General features: G+C 45.7%; 1 protein-coding gene across 1 annotated transcript in view; it reads left to right on the top strand.

The window, feature by feature from the left end:
• Positions 1 to 18,926, top strand: part of FGD5 (FYVE, RhoGEF and PH domain containing 5) — a 141,126-nt gene that overhangs the window by 46,177 nt on the left and 76,023 nt on the right. Inside the window, exon 2 of the mRNA XM_077823061.1 lies at positions 8,514 to 8,643. Within this exon, the coding sequence (XP_077679187.1) occupies positions 8,514 to 8,643 (130 nt within the window). The remainder of the gene's footprint in view (positions 1 to 8,513; positions 8,644 to 18,926) is intronic.

Below are 18,926 nucleotides of genomic sequence, written 5' to 3'. Positions count from 1 at the left end.
GAAAAAATTAGATGGAATCAGAGCTCAAGGCTGAGCATGTTCCTTTGTAATTTGGACAGAGATTGAGACATGATCTGCTTAGCTCCTGCTTGGCAGGGAACATCCTATATCAGCATCCTGTGGTTCTCTGCACATAGGACAAGAGCAGTGGGATGAGTTGTAGAGAACCACGTCCATCCTTCTTTGGTTGGAGCAAGTGTCATTTTTATGTAGGATCTGTGGAGCAGGAAAGCGTAGATGGCAAGGGTGTGCAGTCAATGAGACCAGGTTTGGGTTTTGAATATTTGGGTTCCAAGTTATCTGAACCACCTACATTCACGGGGAAGGAGGGGAGTTGTCAGGTGAAGGGTCCAGTTATGCCCAATCTCTGTAATGGTTTGCGTTTTTCAAAAGCAAAATGAAAATGAGGTGTGATTCCAACCTGGGATTCTTTTTATCCAGATCATTGAAGTTCAAGGGGCTGGAGCAAAAAGTTCTAGTTTTACTCCCTCTAGTCAATGGGAGAAGAAAATGGAGGGAATCCAGAACGGTTCATGTCCCCCCGCACTATACAGTGGCCAGGAGAAAGTTTGAGTTCTGAGACTCTTGTAGTGAATATTAGGAAACAAGGGCAATAATACATATTTAATAAAAAGTAACAAGTACAGCTCCCGGCAGGTATAACTCCAGGGCTTGGATTGCAAACTCGAAACCATGAGCAGTAAATAGGATTAAAACATGATTAGCTTTTCCCTCAACACATTCAGTGGATGAATTACCTAACAGGCTAAGCAAAATATCATCCATTGTCATTTTAAAGGTCTAAATCCACAGATGCTTTGTCTGAACGAAGGAACAGTTAGTTTCTTTAGCTTCTTCCCCACACGAGCACATAATTCTATCAGTGGTCAGAGAGCAGTTAAGGGGACCTGGGCATGAAGCAGAATGAAAACATTTGCTACTAAAACCGTGTGAAAAGTTTATGGAAAAACTAGACCTAGGCCTGTGTCTCCGAGTTTGAATTCAGATTTGAATCCAAACGTGTCTAAAGATCAAGAGGGTTCAGATTTGTGGGATGGGGGTGCAGTTTGGATTGGTTCATTGTACAAACAGAGGGCCAGCTGCTAAATTAATATCTAATCTGATTTTCCCCCAAGTTTGTGGTGTTCTGAGATGCGGGGTTGATTGAATACCTTAAACTAGAGGAAATACAGAGGGCAGTTGTTGCCAGTCCAAAGCTCACTCTAAATTTACCCAGATCTAGAAACCTTTCGGCAAACTTGGAGCTGAGTTTCAAGCAAAGTTGGAGTCACATTTCAGGTGAATCCTAAGGATTTGAGGTTTCGGGGGTAAATGGCAAGAAAGCTGATTGTTTTGCCTCGTATGAACTTAACATCAGGCAAACCTCTTTAGTCTGAGTTTATCCTTGGGACTTGCATGCAAATCCATATGAAGCACAACTGGGGAGACAATGTACACAAAATCTCTGTGAACCAAACCCGTCTGAGTTTCACACACTCTGGTCACCTCTGTCCCCAAACATATAGGACATCTGTGATTTTCCTAGGACCTATATCTTGCCATCCTAGCACTCCCACAGCAGATAATCTGGAATATTAAAGTTGAACATTGCAAAGCAGCTCCTAAATGCGATGGTATTGTACCTTCACACTGTGATTCCATCAGTACATGATACCTTTGTACATCATCATTAAGCTACCCGGGGTGGGGGAGGGTGCACCCTGGTGTATTTCATCTTGTTGATATAAATTTCATAAGAACTGCCACACTGGATCAGACCAATGGGCCATCTAGTCCACTATCCTGTTTCCACTGGCGGCCAATACTGGCTGCTCTAGAGTTAGGAATATGCAAGAAACCCTGCAGTTATGAGTTAGCAGTAGGCAGTTGTTGGGATATCATGGCACAACAGCATCCTGAGCAATTTTCCCCCGAGCAAATATGAATATAAGACAATCCTTGGTGTGTGTGAGATGTATTTTGATTTCTAGACTCAATGATCCAAGATATTACTATCATAGCAAGTCCATTGCTCTTTATTTTACCATCAAGAATCTGGCGTGTCATGTGAAGCAAGATGGCTTTGCAACTTTGTTTATTTCTTTTATTGTGCCCCCCCCCAGCAGTATCCAAGATCTATTAGGCAAATAGATAAACTTGTCAGAAAGGGAGAATTCCCAATATCTCAAACCCATATACTTTCTGATCTCTGACATGGGACTAAGGGGGATTTTAGAAGCACTTATTTCTCTATTACTGCCCTATCGCCCCCTCGTTCATATCCCTGAGCAGGAAAGAACACTTAGCCCAGCTCCTCTGCCTTCTTCCACTGCCCTTTCTGAGATTCTTTCTGCTTAAAATTCTTACACTGTAGAGAATAATAGCTTCTGAGAAGGAGAACATATTGCCCACCATAAATAATCAGGATCGAATATGAATGATTGCAGAAGGGATACATTTGTAATTGTGCAGGTTGTGTGCCCTGAATATCTATGGCACAAAAACCCATCTCTCATTCATATTTCTTTCCAGCCCCATTCAGAAGATAATGCCACTAAATCACTTGTCATTTTAAAAATGCATGATAGAATTAATGAGAGATTATTAAATTATTAATTATTATTTTTATTATTATTATAATCCTTTGGGAAGAAACTTTAGGTTACCAGGTCTTTCCTCATCCCCATGACATTGGATAACATGTCATGGTGGATCCTAAGTGAAATAATCTTTAATCTTTTAAACAGGCAAATTTCAAACCAACACTGGCAGGAGGAGATGGAATTCAAGAGCCTTTTTGTTCTGTGTGTTTAACTCATGGATGTTTATAACGAGAGATGAGTGAACCAGTTCAGATAAAATATGACCCTTCAGCCAAACTCAAATTGCACGTTTTTTGGGGGAAGGGAGGTAGAGGAAGAGAGAGGAGTTGTCTTAACTTTTCTTTTGATCACTATTCACCTTTGCCTGGTCTCAGAAATTTCTGCCCCCTTCCCCTCCCCCTCCACCGCCCCGCCCCCGGGATCAGAAGCTGAAGTACTAAAGTATCAATCATCATCATGCATTGTCAGGACACCCATCCCCATAGTACATTGATACAACTTGCACAGCTTAGATTCTCAACAAAAATATTTTCCAAGTATATGGAACTCGTACCCCATGGCTTTATCTTGCCCTCAGTCCTGTAATTGTGAAGAGAGGAGGAAAACTTTGTGGGTATTTCAATACTTTCTGTGTCACCAGCTTCAGGGGATTGAGACTGCACTCTAGCATAATTATCATCCAAGTTTATCGATGGTGCATTACATAGAAGCAAATCTACACAGGTCAGGAAGTGAAGGATTCAGAATCTACAAAGATCCTGAAGGGAACCCTGCCTTACAGCATATTACATTCCAGTACACAGTATTTCCCTTGATTCATGGAATCAGGCGTCCTGCAAGGCTGGAGGATCTAGCCAGAACAATTCTGCATTTTCCAGGCATCTTCATTATACATCATTATAGGACAAAGTTCATTATCTTTGCCCTTTCCACAGCTAATGAGGCAAAATAACTTTTAAGAGGCTGTAGTGGCCAAACTTCCTTCTCGTCTCCCTTACAATAGTTTTCCATTGATCGCAGCGGGGTTACACCCTCTGTATGCTGGTGTGAGTGAGATCAGACTTAGGCAGGTTTTGGCTCGAGCCACTTCTGTAGGTGATTGTCGCATATTTTTATTTCTTATACTTAGTCTTCTGTCACTTTGTTCACCTGAGGACTGACCAGGATCAGAATGTGTTGTTCTATCAGAGGGCAGAGTCACCAACGGGGCTAGAGAAGTGGGGGAATCCTTGTCTAGCCACATGAGTGGGAGGAGGAATTGAAAAATAAAAGCCTCACTCTTTTCACTAGTGACTCATGTGCCAACAATTAACAGAGGTTTTCAGCTACCCTGTGCTGTGGTATCGCACAAAAAGCCCACACAGTCATTACAGCACTTATTACTTAGCACATGTCATTCACCACCCAACATGCACTCTGCTCTTGGTAGTGTGTCCTGAGAATAAACAGATGTCGTTACACAACAAAGAGATGGACACTCTATTCCCAAACTGTATGTTATTTCAGGCTCTTTGGCCAGTGTGGCCCATTTTTAATTCCCAATAGCCATAGTCAGTTCCTTGCTTAGAGTGCCCAGCTCAGTAGGGTATATCTGCCCTCTGCAAAGAAGGCTTCCGCACATGGTGGCTCCATGGTCCCCTTTCCCTGTCCTTTCCCTATTGCAGGTAGGTTCACCAGGCGTCTGGTTTTTGATCGGAACGCCCAGTCGAAAAGGGACCCTGGCAGCTCTGGTCAGCACTGCTGACTGGGCTGTTAAAAGTCCAGTTGGCAGCGCTGCGGGTCTAAGGCAAGCTAGTCCCTACCTGTCCTGGCACTGCACTGTGCCCCCAAAACAGCCAGCAGCTCTGGCTGCTAGGTTGGGGGGGCCACAGGGATCCACTTGCTGTCCCTGCCCCGAGCACCGGCTCTGCACTCCCATTGGCTGGGAACCATGGCCTGTGGGAGCTGGGGGGACGGTGCCTGTGGGCAAGAGCAAAGTGTGGAGCCTCCCGGCCCCACACACACACACACACCTAGGAGCCATACCTGCTAGAGGTAGGGTGACCAGATGTCCCGATTTTATAGGGACAGTCCCGATACTTGGGACTTTTTTTTATATGGGCTCCTATTACCCCCCACCCCCTGTCCCAATTTTTCACACTGGCTATCTGGTCACCCTAGCTGGCTGCTTCCAGGCATAGTGTGGAGCCAGGACAGGCAAGGAGCCTGCCTTAGCCCTGCTGCGCTGCTGCCCGGGAGCCACCCGAGGTAAGCCCATGCCTCAACCCCTTGCCCCAGCCCTGACCCCCCCAATCCTGGAACCCCCTCCTGCACCCCAAAGCCCTCATCCCAGGGCCCACCCCAGAGCCTGCACCCCCAGCTGGAGCCATCACTCCCCCCTGCCCCAGTCCAGACCCCACTCCCACACCCTGAACTCCTCATCCCCGGCCCCACCCCAGAGCCCACACCCCCAGCCCAGAGTCCGTACAGAGTCTCACATCCCACCCCCCTGCCTCAACCAGCAGCCCCCTCTCACATTCAGAAGCCCTCAGCCCCACCCCCCCAGCCTGGAGCCCCCTCCTGCACCCCAAACCTCTCATCCCCAGCCCCACCCCAGAGCCTGCACCCTCAGCAGAGCCCTTACACCCCCCCCCGCATCCCAACTCCCTCCACCAGCCTGGAGCCCCTTCCCACACCCTCAACTCCTCATTTTGGCCCCACCCCAAAGCCTGTGCCCCCAGTTAGAGCCCTCACCCTGTCCCACACCACAACCCCTTGCCCCAGCCCAGTGAAAGTGAGTGAGGGTGGGGGACAGCGAACAACCGAGGGAAGGGAAATGTAGTGAGCAGGGGCAGGGCCTCGGGGAAGGGACGGGGCTAGGGTGTTTGGTTTTGTGAGATTAGAAAGTTGGAAACTCTAATTGCAGGCCTTCAGGCTCCTCGTGTTGGTCAGCTGCCATGCCTGCATTCTCCACCAAATTGTGATAGGGTCTACTCATCACTGGGCCTCCCCCTTGTGGCTGCATCTGGGGATTAGCTCTGCCTGGACTGAGGCCCCGTTCTGTCACTCACTGGTGCTGCAGCCCCTCTTGCTGTGTAGGAGTCGCAGTGCTTCCTCTCTGAGGCCTGGCTCTGTGGCCAGGACACTATACAGTTTTCCCCTCCTGGAGTAAAAATGTCTCATCAGATCCTCTGTCTGGTACCGTTCCACACAGTCTTCCCAATCAAGACTGTGCCACTTCCGCAATAGCTGGTAGGGAAACCTGGGCCTGCCCACTACTCTGTGTTCCAAGCCAGGGACCTTACAATGAGCAGCCAAGGTCTGCACCATCTCAACCCTTGCTGCCATTTCCATGGGCTTCTTTCTACTCTGCCCTCTGCTGGCTTTCTTCTCCAACACCCTTCTGGGTAACTTCTTCCCTCAGGGTGTGGATCCCCAGGCGTCTGCTCTGCCCCTGGGTTTCCTCCTTCACTCCTCCCTAGACCGAGAGAGTGACTGCAGACCTCCACTCTGTCACCCCCTTCTGCTCTGACTTCCTGGCTTTATTCAAGCCTCCACCTACTCCTGCACAGATGGGCTACATCTTCAATTAGTGCTTGTCATCAAGCCTTAGTCTCCCCCAAGGTGCAGCCTAGCCAGCTAATTAGTCCTTCTGAGCCACTTTAACCCCTCCATTGTAGTGTGGGGTGAGCATCCCATCACAGAGGACTTATGGCTTTTAGGAACAGCTGGGCTTTCATAAGGATTTTGAAGGAAATGAGAGAGGGCATGAGGTTTATATTGGGTTGGGAGGCTGAAGCATAGGTAGGTGAGGGAGCAAGAAGGGGACAGAAAAGTCAAAGAGAACAATGAGGAGAGAAGCTCGGGGGAATGTAGGGAGTAGGACAGGGTGTAGGATGAAGTGAGGCAGAGCTGGTGGAGCAGAGTTAGTATATGAGAAGGAGATACTTTTATTTAGGGCCTGATCCAAAGCCCGCTGAAGTCAATGGAAAGCCCACCATTGATTTTGATGAGTTTTGGATCTTGGTATTAGGATGGGAGAAGAGTTTAAGACAATCAGAGATTCAAGAAAAGAGTTACGCCTCGAAGCCTGACTCAGCCTGAGGACAGACCATAGGTAGCAGAACCAGAGGAGGACGGGAGATCAGTAGAAATATAGCCCCCTAACACTAATAGAATTTGTCTAGACACACCTTTAAAATGATATGCTTTGGGAGCATCTGCCCCTAGCGTTCTGCTGCCAATGCCACCCACATACATCACTTATAAAACAGCAGCCTGTGACTCCACAGTGTCAGACTCCCTGATAGATGAGAGGGTTAGTGAAGATAAGCTGGCCTTAGAGTTGTATATATTTCAGGCACTAGGAGTGAGGAAAGTAAAGTAATAAAGCAATTACCATCAATAAAAGCTTGGAAGTGAGGGGTGGAGCTGATCCACAGAGGCTCCTTTGTTGTTGCAGCTAGGCAGGGTTTAGGAAGTGCAGTGATGCCGCCCACACTGAAAAACCACAGACACTAATAATAAACAAGTGAAGACAATGCTTAGGAACAGAACAGGCTCAACCTCTCTACCTACAACCATCCTCTTGCCGCAGAGTATGCAGAGCAGCTCCCCGAAGCTTCTCTCCCCTCTGAACCATTGGAGCGATCTCCACTGCACTCCGGCAATGAGGATCTCGGAGGAGCTGTGACAGAGCTAACTGTTTATAAATAAATGTAAAAATCAAATAATTTCCCCTCAGCGGGGAACTGCATTCCTGAAAGAAAAATCAGGCCTGGTCCACAGTCATTCTCTTCAGCAGGTTTTGGATTGGGCCCTCAGAGCATAGGGACTAAGGGCTAGATTCATACTCTACCTTTGGCAAAAAAAACTTTTTCTGTGTCAGTGGGTGTCCAGTCACTGCAGTGCTGATTCACACTGAGGACGCGCAGGTGATGTTTCCACCAGCAGCCATTCCTTGGGGGATTATACCTTGGTAGGACAGCTTTAGTTTCCTCTGGGAAATGAAGCCCCCACCATAGATACTCCCCAGGAGATCAGTGATTTCTCTGGCCATGGCTTCTCCCTAGCCTGTGCTCTCCACATTTCGGGTTGTGGAGGTCTCCTCTGCCCCATTCACCTTTACCCCAGTGCCAGTGAAATTGCAGCCTATATGTACTGTTGTAAACTCCCTTCCTAGTGGACTTTCTAAGTGAAATCCAGGGCAAATCCAGCCCTTAGTCACACTAACTCACCCATGGCCACCTTCATAGTACTCTGTGACTGGCATTCAGGCTCATGATTCATCCACATTGGCAAAATGATTGGAGATCCTCAGGTGGAAGGTGCGATCAAATACAGAGATGAGCCAAAGCTGCGGAATCTGGATCTGCGTTCAGATTCCACTGAAACAATTCACAAATATTTAGATCTGAGGATTTGGTTTGAGCCCATGCCTAGCACTTTATCTATGGTTATTGGTGTTACTATTGTGCTGTTTTATTGATCTGAAGAATTCCTAGAGAACCAAGCATCTCAGTATCTAAGCTCTATTATTAATTAGCATTGTTAGTCATTATTTTATTATATTCATTTTGGGGTGGTTGTATCTAGCAAAGGGCAAACCAGTTCGAATTGTGGCCCTAAAATATGAACCTGGTCAAACTATTGCCCCAAGCTTGGCCTGAACCAAAACACCATACTTTTTGGGAGGTTTAAAGAGTTTTGTTAACTTTCCTTCTATGATGTTTCACATTCATGGTAGCCTCTGAACTTACTGTCAAAAAGCAGGAAGTTCCAGGAATCCTGCTCCCCAAGTCTAACAGACCTACATGGTTTACCTGCCACTAGCTGTGTCTGAGCTGCCTATGGAACACTTATGTCTGAGTAACAGTGACGAGGAGTGCAAGGTGAGAATGCAATGGGCTGATCTGTTCCTTTTGCTTACAGTGCCTATACCGAGCCTTACAAGGTGTGCCCTGTCTCTGTGGTACCCGTGGAGGACGTCACATCGGATGAGGAACAGAAGAGTTCAGAAGACGAGGAGAGTAGCCAGGGGGATCCCAGCCTCGTTCATAAAGTAAGAGATCTGGAACAATCTGGGGAATATAGGAAACACTCAAGGGGGAAGGGAAGAAAAACAAGGATGAAAACATCCTTGACTCTTGGATATGTCTACACAGCCCATGGCAGCGAGCCTCCCAGCCCAGGTCAACAGACACAGGGTTGCGGGGCTCACAGTAGCACTCTGGAAATAGCTGTGTAGACAATGCTTTGAAATTGCTGCTCAGGCTGGAGATCAGGCTCGGATACCCACCCCCTCTCCAGGCGTCGGAGCCCGAGCTCTAGCCCACCCTGCAATGTCTCCACAAGTATTTTTAGCATGGTAGTGCAAGCCGCATGAGTCTGTCCACCTGGGCTGGGAGGCGCATTGCCGTGGGCTGTGTAGGTGTACCCTCAAGTAGCCATCTCTCCCCGCTCTGTGCTTACAGCTAGCCCAGGAGTATCAGAGCTATGAGCATTGCATTTCTTCAGTACTATGGTAAGGAGTTACTTCTGTTGAATATGGCAGAGCCCACAGACCTAAGAAGGGAAGCTGAGGCAACCAGCCAGCAGGCCAGGTAGGTCCTGATCCAATGCCCACTAATGACAATGGGAGACTTTCTAGTGGATACAGCACCAGATCCACAGACCTGGAGTCTCTTGGAGGTTGAGGGATGACACGCGTGATCAATGCAATGAGATCTGATCTGAAAAGTTGTGAGCCTCTTTCTTAGTCCTGCACTCTGGGGATTGGAGGTGGGGAGAAATTGCTGACAGATGGCCAGTGAAGAGCCCATGCCATAGAACTTAATCTGCAGAAGGAAGAGAGGGGTCACAGCACTGAGCCCTCCACTTACGATGGAGAATTCCACCTCCAGAATTGCAGGATTATGGAATTCCACCTGTGGCCATGCATACCCAGCTTTCCAGACTCTTCACAAAAACCTTGGGCCATTATTGGCTCATTGTGATTGATGGTGAATAGAATAAATTCCAACCCCCTGTTGTCCTTCCCTCAGAAAGTGCTGATATAGTTAAAGAATACTGACAGTGGATTGTATTTCCTACCCCCACCATTCCCACCTCCTTTTGTTGTCTTCTCACGCAAATCTTCTGGGTGCCAAGGGAGCATTAGCTGCCCTGTAAAAACACCGCCGTGCAATGATGAAGTGTAGAAAAATTGTCCAACTACCCAATGAAGTGATGTCTTCTCCCGCTTGTAGCAAAATCCTCAGACAACACAGAGCAGTTGTAAAACATGAAAGAGTTCAGAAGTACTGTCGCTTGGGGAGAGTTGGCAGAGGTACACATGTCTGGATGCCAAAAATAGTACCATGAATTTGGAAATGAGCTAATCTTGCTAAAACAACTGTTTTGGGGCTGGCCTAGCAGAGCTGAATTTGGATTAAAAAAAAAATCCAACAACTGGAGTTTGTTGTTTTGGTTTATGGTTTCTCACTCCCGAGGGAAAATTAGCCTGAATAAAGGCATGAAATCACCTAGCTGATAAGATCTTCTTGCTGTATCCAGAACATGTGATTCTGACTGGTGTCTAGCTGGGATATACTTATTTCACTCCGCTGAAATGCGGATTGTCAATCCCCAAGTATTATGATTTGCTTTGCTTCTTTGCTTTTTGTCTGTTCATTGGAGATTTCCAAGGCTTCCAGTTTGCGGATTGGGGTGGAGGAGGTGTTGTTTTCTGTTGTTTCTTTTTTTAAGGCTCATTTTCTGAAGAGAAAAAAAAAGTCAGATTTGTACACAGGTTTCCTGGAATTGTTTGAACATCTGGCCCCCTTTGAATCCCTGCTCTCCTGGGGATGAGCTCTGTGTGAGTATGAAGGAACCTTTAGGACTTGCCGGCACCTCCATTCTGCAAACAATTTAAATGATGGACAAAATGATACGTTTGGGGTGTTTTGGTGTATCAGTTTTATAAAAAAACCTAGGGCTTTGATTTCCACTGGGTTGCATAATTTTTACACCAATCTAACTCCATTGGACTGCACTGGAATTGGACTGGCATAAAAATGATGTAAAGAAGTAGAAAAGCAAGCCTGTCTTCTCCAAGTTTTGTTTTGGTCAGGGTTCTAGAAGTGTTCCCTCAATCCAGAAACCCTGAGTAACAGCACTTGGTACTTTTGATTATTTTAGTTAAAGCTGATTTTGAGAATGTGCTCTTTTTGGTTAATTGTGCACTTGAATCCCTTTCTTTAAATCTCTGGCAGATGGTACCAGGTTAGAAAAATAGGATGAAAATGCTGTAGTTTTTTTAACCTCTGTGATTCTATTTGGTTAAAACCACCAAAAGGGGTGCACTTCTCTTACATAACTGACGGAGATTCTCTCTTTTATCCCCTGCACTTAGCTAATTTACAGGAGCTCTGGAGTCATCCCCCATGTACGTGCCTGCTACATATGCTTATTTACTTACATCCATCCAACTGGTAGGAAGGTGACACTTGACTTTTCAGTCGCAGACTCTGAAGTCACCCTGACATCCATAAACAATGGAAGTCATCCATAAACAATGGATTTTGGAGTCTTCTTTGCCTGCATAGAGGAAAGCATCAGATTAGGGATGGCAAATGGCAAATGTGGGTTCCAGGGAGGTGTAGGCATGTACAGGTTCAAGTGAAATAAGGGATCTTTTCATCTCCAAAGCCTTCACTTAGTACTAGAAAAACATCCAAACCAAATCCATCCCACCCTTTGAACTTGATCCAGACCTAAACTTGGTGCTGGTCCTTTGTTCTACACTGAAATGAACTAACCACATAGCTGTGAACTTTAGGGGTGCTCAGATCTGGATCTGAACTTGCAGTTCAGACCCCACTAGCCCGCAAACTCAGACTGCCCTCTCACTTTGCCTATGCTAATACCTTTTGGAGCTTTCTCTGAAATTTCTACTTCCAGCCAGGACCAGAAATAGAAACAAGAAGATGCCCTCAGAAGGGCTGCTCTTGTGAGACAACCAGCTCAGTGTTGTTCTCTAGAGATTCAGAGAAGGTTTAGAGACACACAAGCCTTTGGGCTTCTCCCAAGCTAGCTGTGCTTCGAATGCTTCAGAGCATCCCAAAAAGCTTGGGAAGGATCCTGCACTTAGAAGGCCTGAACCACAACCCTGATTTAAATTTAACTACTCTACCAGAGATAAGGCCTCAGACTTTAGTGTCAGGACTCTGGGAGTCCAAGCAGAAGTATTCAGTCAGATCACCCCTCCTGGCTGCCTCTTAAGACAACTGCCCTCCCTGACTTGACCCCATTCCCAGCTACACCTTTATCTCCTCAGCAATCTTCACCCTGAAACTGAAGTGACTCCAAGGACAATTCCTTTGCTAGGCCTGACACTTTGCCCATGAAGACAAGAGACTCTGTGTGGTAGGGAGTCACTTCCACATTGGATTACGAAAAGAGCAAGTCAGAAGATGCTGTAGATCGGGGCCACATTTTAAGCTCTAATAGCTGGTGGCGAATTGGAAGGGGTTGTGGGGCCAGTGTTGGGGTTTACCTGGGTAACTTCAAATCCTATGGAGTTTGCTGGATAGTTTCAGTTCCCTGGCCCCTGAAACACCTCCATCCTTCTTCTGCATTGTAGTGCCATCATGTTGAGAGCTCTGTCAGGAACAAACAAAAGCCCAGTAAAGGAGAAGCACTTTTTGGAGGGTTCAATGGGGATGCACGCATAAATGTGTGCACCTTCAACGCACCCACAACAATGCATGCACTCTCACTGCATCCACAAAACTCCAATATCAAGCAATATAAGACTGTGAAGCAAAGGTTGCGGGGTGTGAGCTTGTCGGAAGTGGAGATGCAGCCCCTGAACTGGGAGTTAACTTCTCCAGCCTCCTTTGTTGGGAAGCCAGGCCAAGGGAAATATGACAGCTGCAAGGCATGAGGGTGCCTCAGGCTGCATTTTGTGATGTCTGGCTGCCTGACCTAGCCTGGGTGTCACACACAAGGGTGTTGGTCACAAGAATAGGCAATGGGCTTAAAAATAGCCCCAGCAGTCAATGGAAGGCATTTAGACTCAGACTGACAAGTTGCACCATTGCTGATAAGGAGCCAACCTTCTATACAATGGTGGCTTTGGAAGGGTACAGTAGTAACAGGGTAAATATCAGCTCACTAGGGAATATTGCATCAGCATCAGCTATTTCAGTGTTCCTGTTATACTCAAGGGTGGTATACAGTGAATCGTACATTAAAACACCACTCAGGGAAGAAGGGTCTGTTAATAAACATGGCTGGGTGTTTGACATGAAGAGTTGAAGGGATTCCCAGGAAAGATTCAATTAGACTAGTTTGATCCTGCAATAATGTGATTGTTTATAAAGCATCAGGTGCTTTTAGTGTAATACAAATAAAGCCATATTTCAAATGCAGAGTTTATTTCCTCACACTGAGGGAAATCAAGAGGCACTCCACTGAAGCCTACAGCTGTGTACAAATGGTGTAAATGAGAGTAGAATCAGGCTGTGTCTTATGGCCGTAGACATCCCAGATCATTTTAGCTGCTCACCTTGGACAGGGTGCTGTTATATGTGGATCCAATACTGGTCATGCTGGAGAAGTGGTCACCCAATACAGGTAACTTACCTTTGTGTAATGCTAGTGGATACCTTGGTGTAGTGGAGACTTAATAAAGGAGTTTAGTAAATTATTTGATCCTGAGGGCAGCGTTGAAGATAAACTACCATGACCCTCTCTGAGGTGCCAGGAATGTAAGGCAGCAGTGGGACAGGGAAGGCAGTGAACCATCACAGCACACAGAGGAGACCTGTGTTGTGTGCAATGAAGGAAATATCAGGCTAGAATACAAAGGTTTTGCAAAGACCAAGGCAGCAACCATCTCACTATTACTGCATGTCAAATTGCCTTTGCTGTTCCTTATCTTTCCACTGGGTGGGGTCGGTTTCCAGGCTCCATTAATCACTCTGTTTTGCAAACCTTTAACTTTCATACACTGAAACACACCCACACCCCCAAAACCCAAACATAAGCTCTACTTGGGAGCAATGGATTTGTGCCCCTTAAGGAAGTGACACATTTAGACAGCTCTTAATGGGCCACATTTGGCCTTGTATAATTGAACAGATTCCCCAGGACAGGTTGCAATCTAGCCCCGAGAGCAAAGCCATTGGAAGTTGACTCTCCTGGGTCCCATCTCCAACTGTGTCACTAATTCATTATGAAACCTCGAACAAGGCCCCCTGCTATTTCAGTGCCTTAGTTTATCTATCTATAAAATTAATAATAAGAATAAACCTATATTATAGAGGTGTTAGGAGGGTTATTTAATATTTATAAATCCCTTTAAAGTCCTCTGATCATTCTGACAGCAGCATTGTGCCAGGTATGCTACAGACACACAGTCCCTGCCACAAAGAGTTTATAATCTAAAGCAGTTAGACAGACAAATCGTAGGAGGGGAAGCAGAGGGACAAAGCGACTTGGCTAGAGATATGCAGCCGGCCGGTGGCACAGTTAAGAATGAAACCTAGCTTTCCTGACTCCTAGTTTTATGCACTACACCACGCTGCCTCTGATGAAACACAAAGCATTATTATTACTCCTCTGTTTCCTGGAGCACTGAGAACTTCAAGCTACTTGAATCTCCCTATCCTTGTGTCATGTATGAAATGTGTGATCAGCTGTCCAGCTCTATGCTATGCAGTAGCACTTGGGCAAGTGACATGTTAAGCATGCAGATGAGTGGTAGGCAATGGGTATTGACTGGTCCAGTTGCTGTCTTAGGCTTGGTATTGCCCAGCACAGGTGCAGAGTACATAAATACAAAGTCAAATGCGATGCTCTGGAGGGACAACCCCGTTCCTGCCTCAGTGAGTTTACTGCTTTGTCTCTGCCATGCCACTGCTGTCGAACTGGAGCAGTGAAGCCTGTCAGGATGCTTAAGTGCTGTATCAGCATGCTAAGAATGGTACCTTCCCTGCCCCCTTCCCCCCAGCCCCGGCTTTCTCCTCAGACATGCTCATACTCTGCTCACCCCAGCCCCACCCTCATCCTTTTTTTTACCCTGAACCCTGGATATTAAGGAAGTAGATGCAGAAGGGACATGAGACCTAAGACCCGCTCAGTGCAGAGCACTTAGCCTAGCACTTAACCTCAGCTGGGCTCACACGTGACCTCTGCTCGCCCCTGTACATGAGTGCCACAGTCTTGCGCTCCCTGCTTGTGCACTCCATGGAGATCTAGACCTTAGTCTGCAAAAGTTGAAGAACTGATTGGCCACCACTGATCTGATCTCTAGACCTTTTCCACAACACTGGTAACCTTTGGTTTGGCCCATTCCTAGTTTGTCTGTCTTGTAAGCAGGCAGCTGAGACTCTCCTAACAATAACTGTCTCCTCTGAAACAGGACTTTAATCATCAAGTTTAGTTTACGACTACCTGGAAAGAGGTTATCCTGCAGGAAAACAGGAAGCATGGTCGCTGGAAAGCAAAGACCCTACCACCCCACCCCCACCAAGAGTAACATGATGGGATGGGAGGATGTGAGCAATAAACCATACACTCCATGTGCCATAAGCATGTTAAGACCCCGTGAAAGTGCAGCTATATTGTGAAGCATTCATGGGCTCCTGATGTGTATGGGCTTTTGATAGCCTGCAATGCTGAGCATCAGCAACTGGCCTTTGTTTCCTTATTATTCATCATTTTATTCAGCTCCCTCGAAGACAATGAAATAATATCAATAATACATGTCTATTCCATCAAAGGCAGAAAATTGCTGTTTTTAGCCAAGCTGTCTGTGACTTTTCCTGTCTTTATCTATGTGATGCCACCTGAGCACACATTGTCTCAATCAAGCTAATTGCACTCTGAGAGCAGCGAAAGAGAAAATAACAATGTAGAGAATGTCAAGAGAGGACACAGTTAGGGTTGCCAAGTTTGGTATTCCTGGAGGCTTCATCACATGGCGTAATCTTTAATTAAAGATTAATCTTTAATTCCTGGGGGACTCCCAGACGATCCTGGAGGGTTGGCAACCCCCACTGGAGTCTCCAATCTCAGCAGGCAAGGTCTACCTCTCCAGCACTCTTGCCACCCTCCTTTTACTGGTCTACTGAAGGCCATTAGAGCTTTGATGTGAAGTTCTACACAAATTGTGAATCATGCTGTTTGCTAGAGTTTGCTTAGAGACAGAAACTGACCTTGGGCACGTCACATAGCATCTCTGTGCCTTAGTTTTCCCGTCTGTAAAATGCTTAGTCACATCATGTGGGGATTGTGAGGCACAGTTCATTAATCTTTGTAAAAGCAGTTTGAGATCCTTGATTGAAGCAGCTACGTATGGTATGTGTTGTTATTTTTATTTGAGGTAATAAATATAGTAATTGTGTTAGAGTATGTTCAAAAGCATTAACGCTTGACAGTCCATGCCTGAAGAAAGAAGTTGATTTTAGTTTTCTTAATATTGTAATGAATCATGTTGTGTGTGTTTATGGCCATGTGTGTGCACACACCACTGCGCTCCTCAGGATGGAATCAGAATTGCTGAACTGTGTGTCATAAAACCTACACTGCTAACAGCTGATAGGAGAGTTCCCATTCGTTCAAGGCCTATGCTTTTGGAGCAGGATGTAATCTGAATTCTGTAGATTTTGTTGCTGTGAAGATCTGGGTGGCCATGGTATATAGCATAGTGACAAATGTGTTGTTCTAGGGGGCCATGGTTTTGTTATAGTACAATATCTATTTTTCTTTTCTTTTTCTTTCTCTTTCATTTAATCCTTTTTATTATTTCATTTTATCTTTTTCCCATTTCATATTGTGAGACCTTGATTCTCAGTCAGGAGGACATTCCTCTGGAGCTGCTTTGTGAACCAAATCAGGGCACTAGGGTGCCATGAATTGAAAATGGGTCATGTGGAGAATATCCAGGTCATCATCATTCCCCTGTGACCAGACCATGCTGTTGTAATCCTTGAGAGCTTGGAGACTGAGATGAGAAATGCAAGGAGGTCGAGGAGTTCTTAGAACAAGGCACTGAAGCACTAACAGAGCAGGGAGATGGGATAGAGATACACCAAAACTAGCTGCTTTGTGGGTCAAGTAGTCTTTTTCCTGTCCAGCAAGACCTTCAATCTTTAAGAAATAATCCACTGATGAGGCTTTATACTTTTCTAAATGAAGGACAACGACTAGGCTGAGCAAACTCAACATTCCCAAGTCTGGTACAGTGAGCTCTCAGTTACACAAAGCTCTGTGTCTTACTGAAGTCAGTGGGAGCTCTGTATGCCAAAGGCTTGCAAAATCAGGGCCATTCGAGTTTTAGGTTCCCATCCTGCTTCCATTGACTGTTCTGGAAGAAGACTGGGCCCTAAGTTTCAGGTTGATATCCCACCATGCAGAGTGTGTAACCAATTAATCTGCGGATTCTTTATCCTAATACGAGTCTCTGTGTGTTAATTAGATGTTTCTGGTAATTTGAGGCACATCATCTGCCCCTGCTGTCTATTATGCCATTCATGAACAGGAATAGGTTATGTCAAGTGACTTGCAATCAGCTGTTAGTATTCATATATGATAGTTAGAGCACAGTGTTTGATATACAAACTAAAGACTGCCATTGAATGAGGAATATTGTGGCTGACTATTTGGGTGCAATTTTGGAAGAGTCACAAAAGCATATTCTTTGGGTAGGCGTTAGATATGAGTGTTGTTTAGGAAAACGTGCAAGACAGCTTGATGATTACATTTCCTGCTTTGCACTATCTCTCAAGAGATGGTTCAAATCCAGAGAGTCTGATTTTATTCCCCTAGGCCCATGGGAGTTGGAAGCAGCATGGAAATCATGTGCTTAACTAACAGGGCACTCCATGGCCCTCCCCAGACCAGTAAGAGTTCATAGTATTTAGAGATGGAAAAGGCCTTTAGAGTACTTTGTCTAGTCAGTGCTCCCCAGCATATTCTCCAGTGCTCTGTTCAGTCCAGTTTTAAATGAACTAGCAATGAGGCTTCCACCACATCCCTCAAGAGACCATTCCCCAAAGTAAGAGATCTCACTGTCAGGAAGTTATACCTGATATAGAAGCAGCTTCATTAGCAGATGAAAACTCCATTGACTGTTGAGGGCAGGCAATCTGAGGGGCCATTTTGCTTGTCTATAGCATATATTTTAGATTGTGGGACAGATAAGGCTAATAAAGACAACAAGACTCAGTTAGGCACAGAGCCAGAATCCTCTGTCTAGATCCATCGCTACCATCTGCTGAGTACAGACAAACAGCAGGGATTGGAGTACACAGCTACTGAAGCAGCAGCCTGGGGAGGAAGCGTACAAAAGTGCTTACTGCTGGGCTGAAGAGCACACAGTAAAGATCACTACAAATGTGGTAGCTCAGTCATGTTTTAATAATCACTTGGGCTTTGTTTTAGAAGGTTGATAGTTGAAGGACCCGCACCCCCTGCCTCCCGCTATTCCCAGAAGTCCGTCTCCGGACACTGTCGTCAATCTCAGAGTTCATTTCCTGGTTAAGCAAACAGTAATTAAATAACACAAGACGGGCAACGCCTAGAGACACTGTCTCAAAACTCACCCTAGACTGGTCATGTGACACCAGGGGTCCCAGTGTTTTGTCTCTCAACTAAGACATATTAATCACAAGTAGAATTACAGACCGTGACAATCTGTATACATGAAAGGCGAGTGGGCCCACACCAATGGTGAAATATACTTCGCTTCTTGGCCAAGCCTGTCAAAAGAGGACGTGCAAACTGGCCAGTATTAGGTTTGGTAATCCAGAAATAAAATTGCCATTCAATTGATTTATGTCTGCAAGTCAAAAGGGTGGGGAAGAAAAAGAGCTCAGAATATCCTGATGCTGACCAGCGACACGTGATAGCTCCTGTGTGCCGACAGTAGTGTATGCCATGTATCATCACTGGTGACAAAAAGAGAGAAACAGGGTAACCCTTTGGAAATGATTGTAAAGTGTAAACACAAATAGATAGTGTAGTACAAGGAGTATACTGCAAATAGTGGAATGAAATTAACAAAGGGAAAAGATGTCTTTCAGGGAAAAATGCCTATACTACCATCTGTCCCATGGCAGTAGAACAGTGTTATACCAATAAATTAAAAACCAGCAGGATCTTATTAAAGGGAAAAAGGCAAAATACCACATTTATTGTGAATACAGAAAGAATCATAGTAAGCAGTTAGTTATAGTTATAACATTCCATTCAATCTCATATTTATTCACACATTCATTCATACAAACACATACACAGGTTCTGCAAGGTTGTTATCATAGTTACCAGCCTTAGAGTTGCTCATGCCAAGCCACTGGC

This window comes from Eretmochelys imbricata, chromosome 7 (assembly GCF_965152235.1).
Source record: "Eretmochelys imbricata isolate rEreImb1 chromosome 7, rEreImb1.hap1, whole genome shotgun sequence".
NCBI classification, from domain to species: Eukaryota; Metazoa; Chordata; order Testudines; family Cheloniidae; genus Eretmochelys; species Eretmochelys imbricata.
Note: the sequence above shows the minus strand (reverse complement) of the source record. Positions and strands in the feature narration are given on the sequence as shown.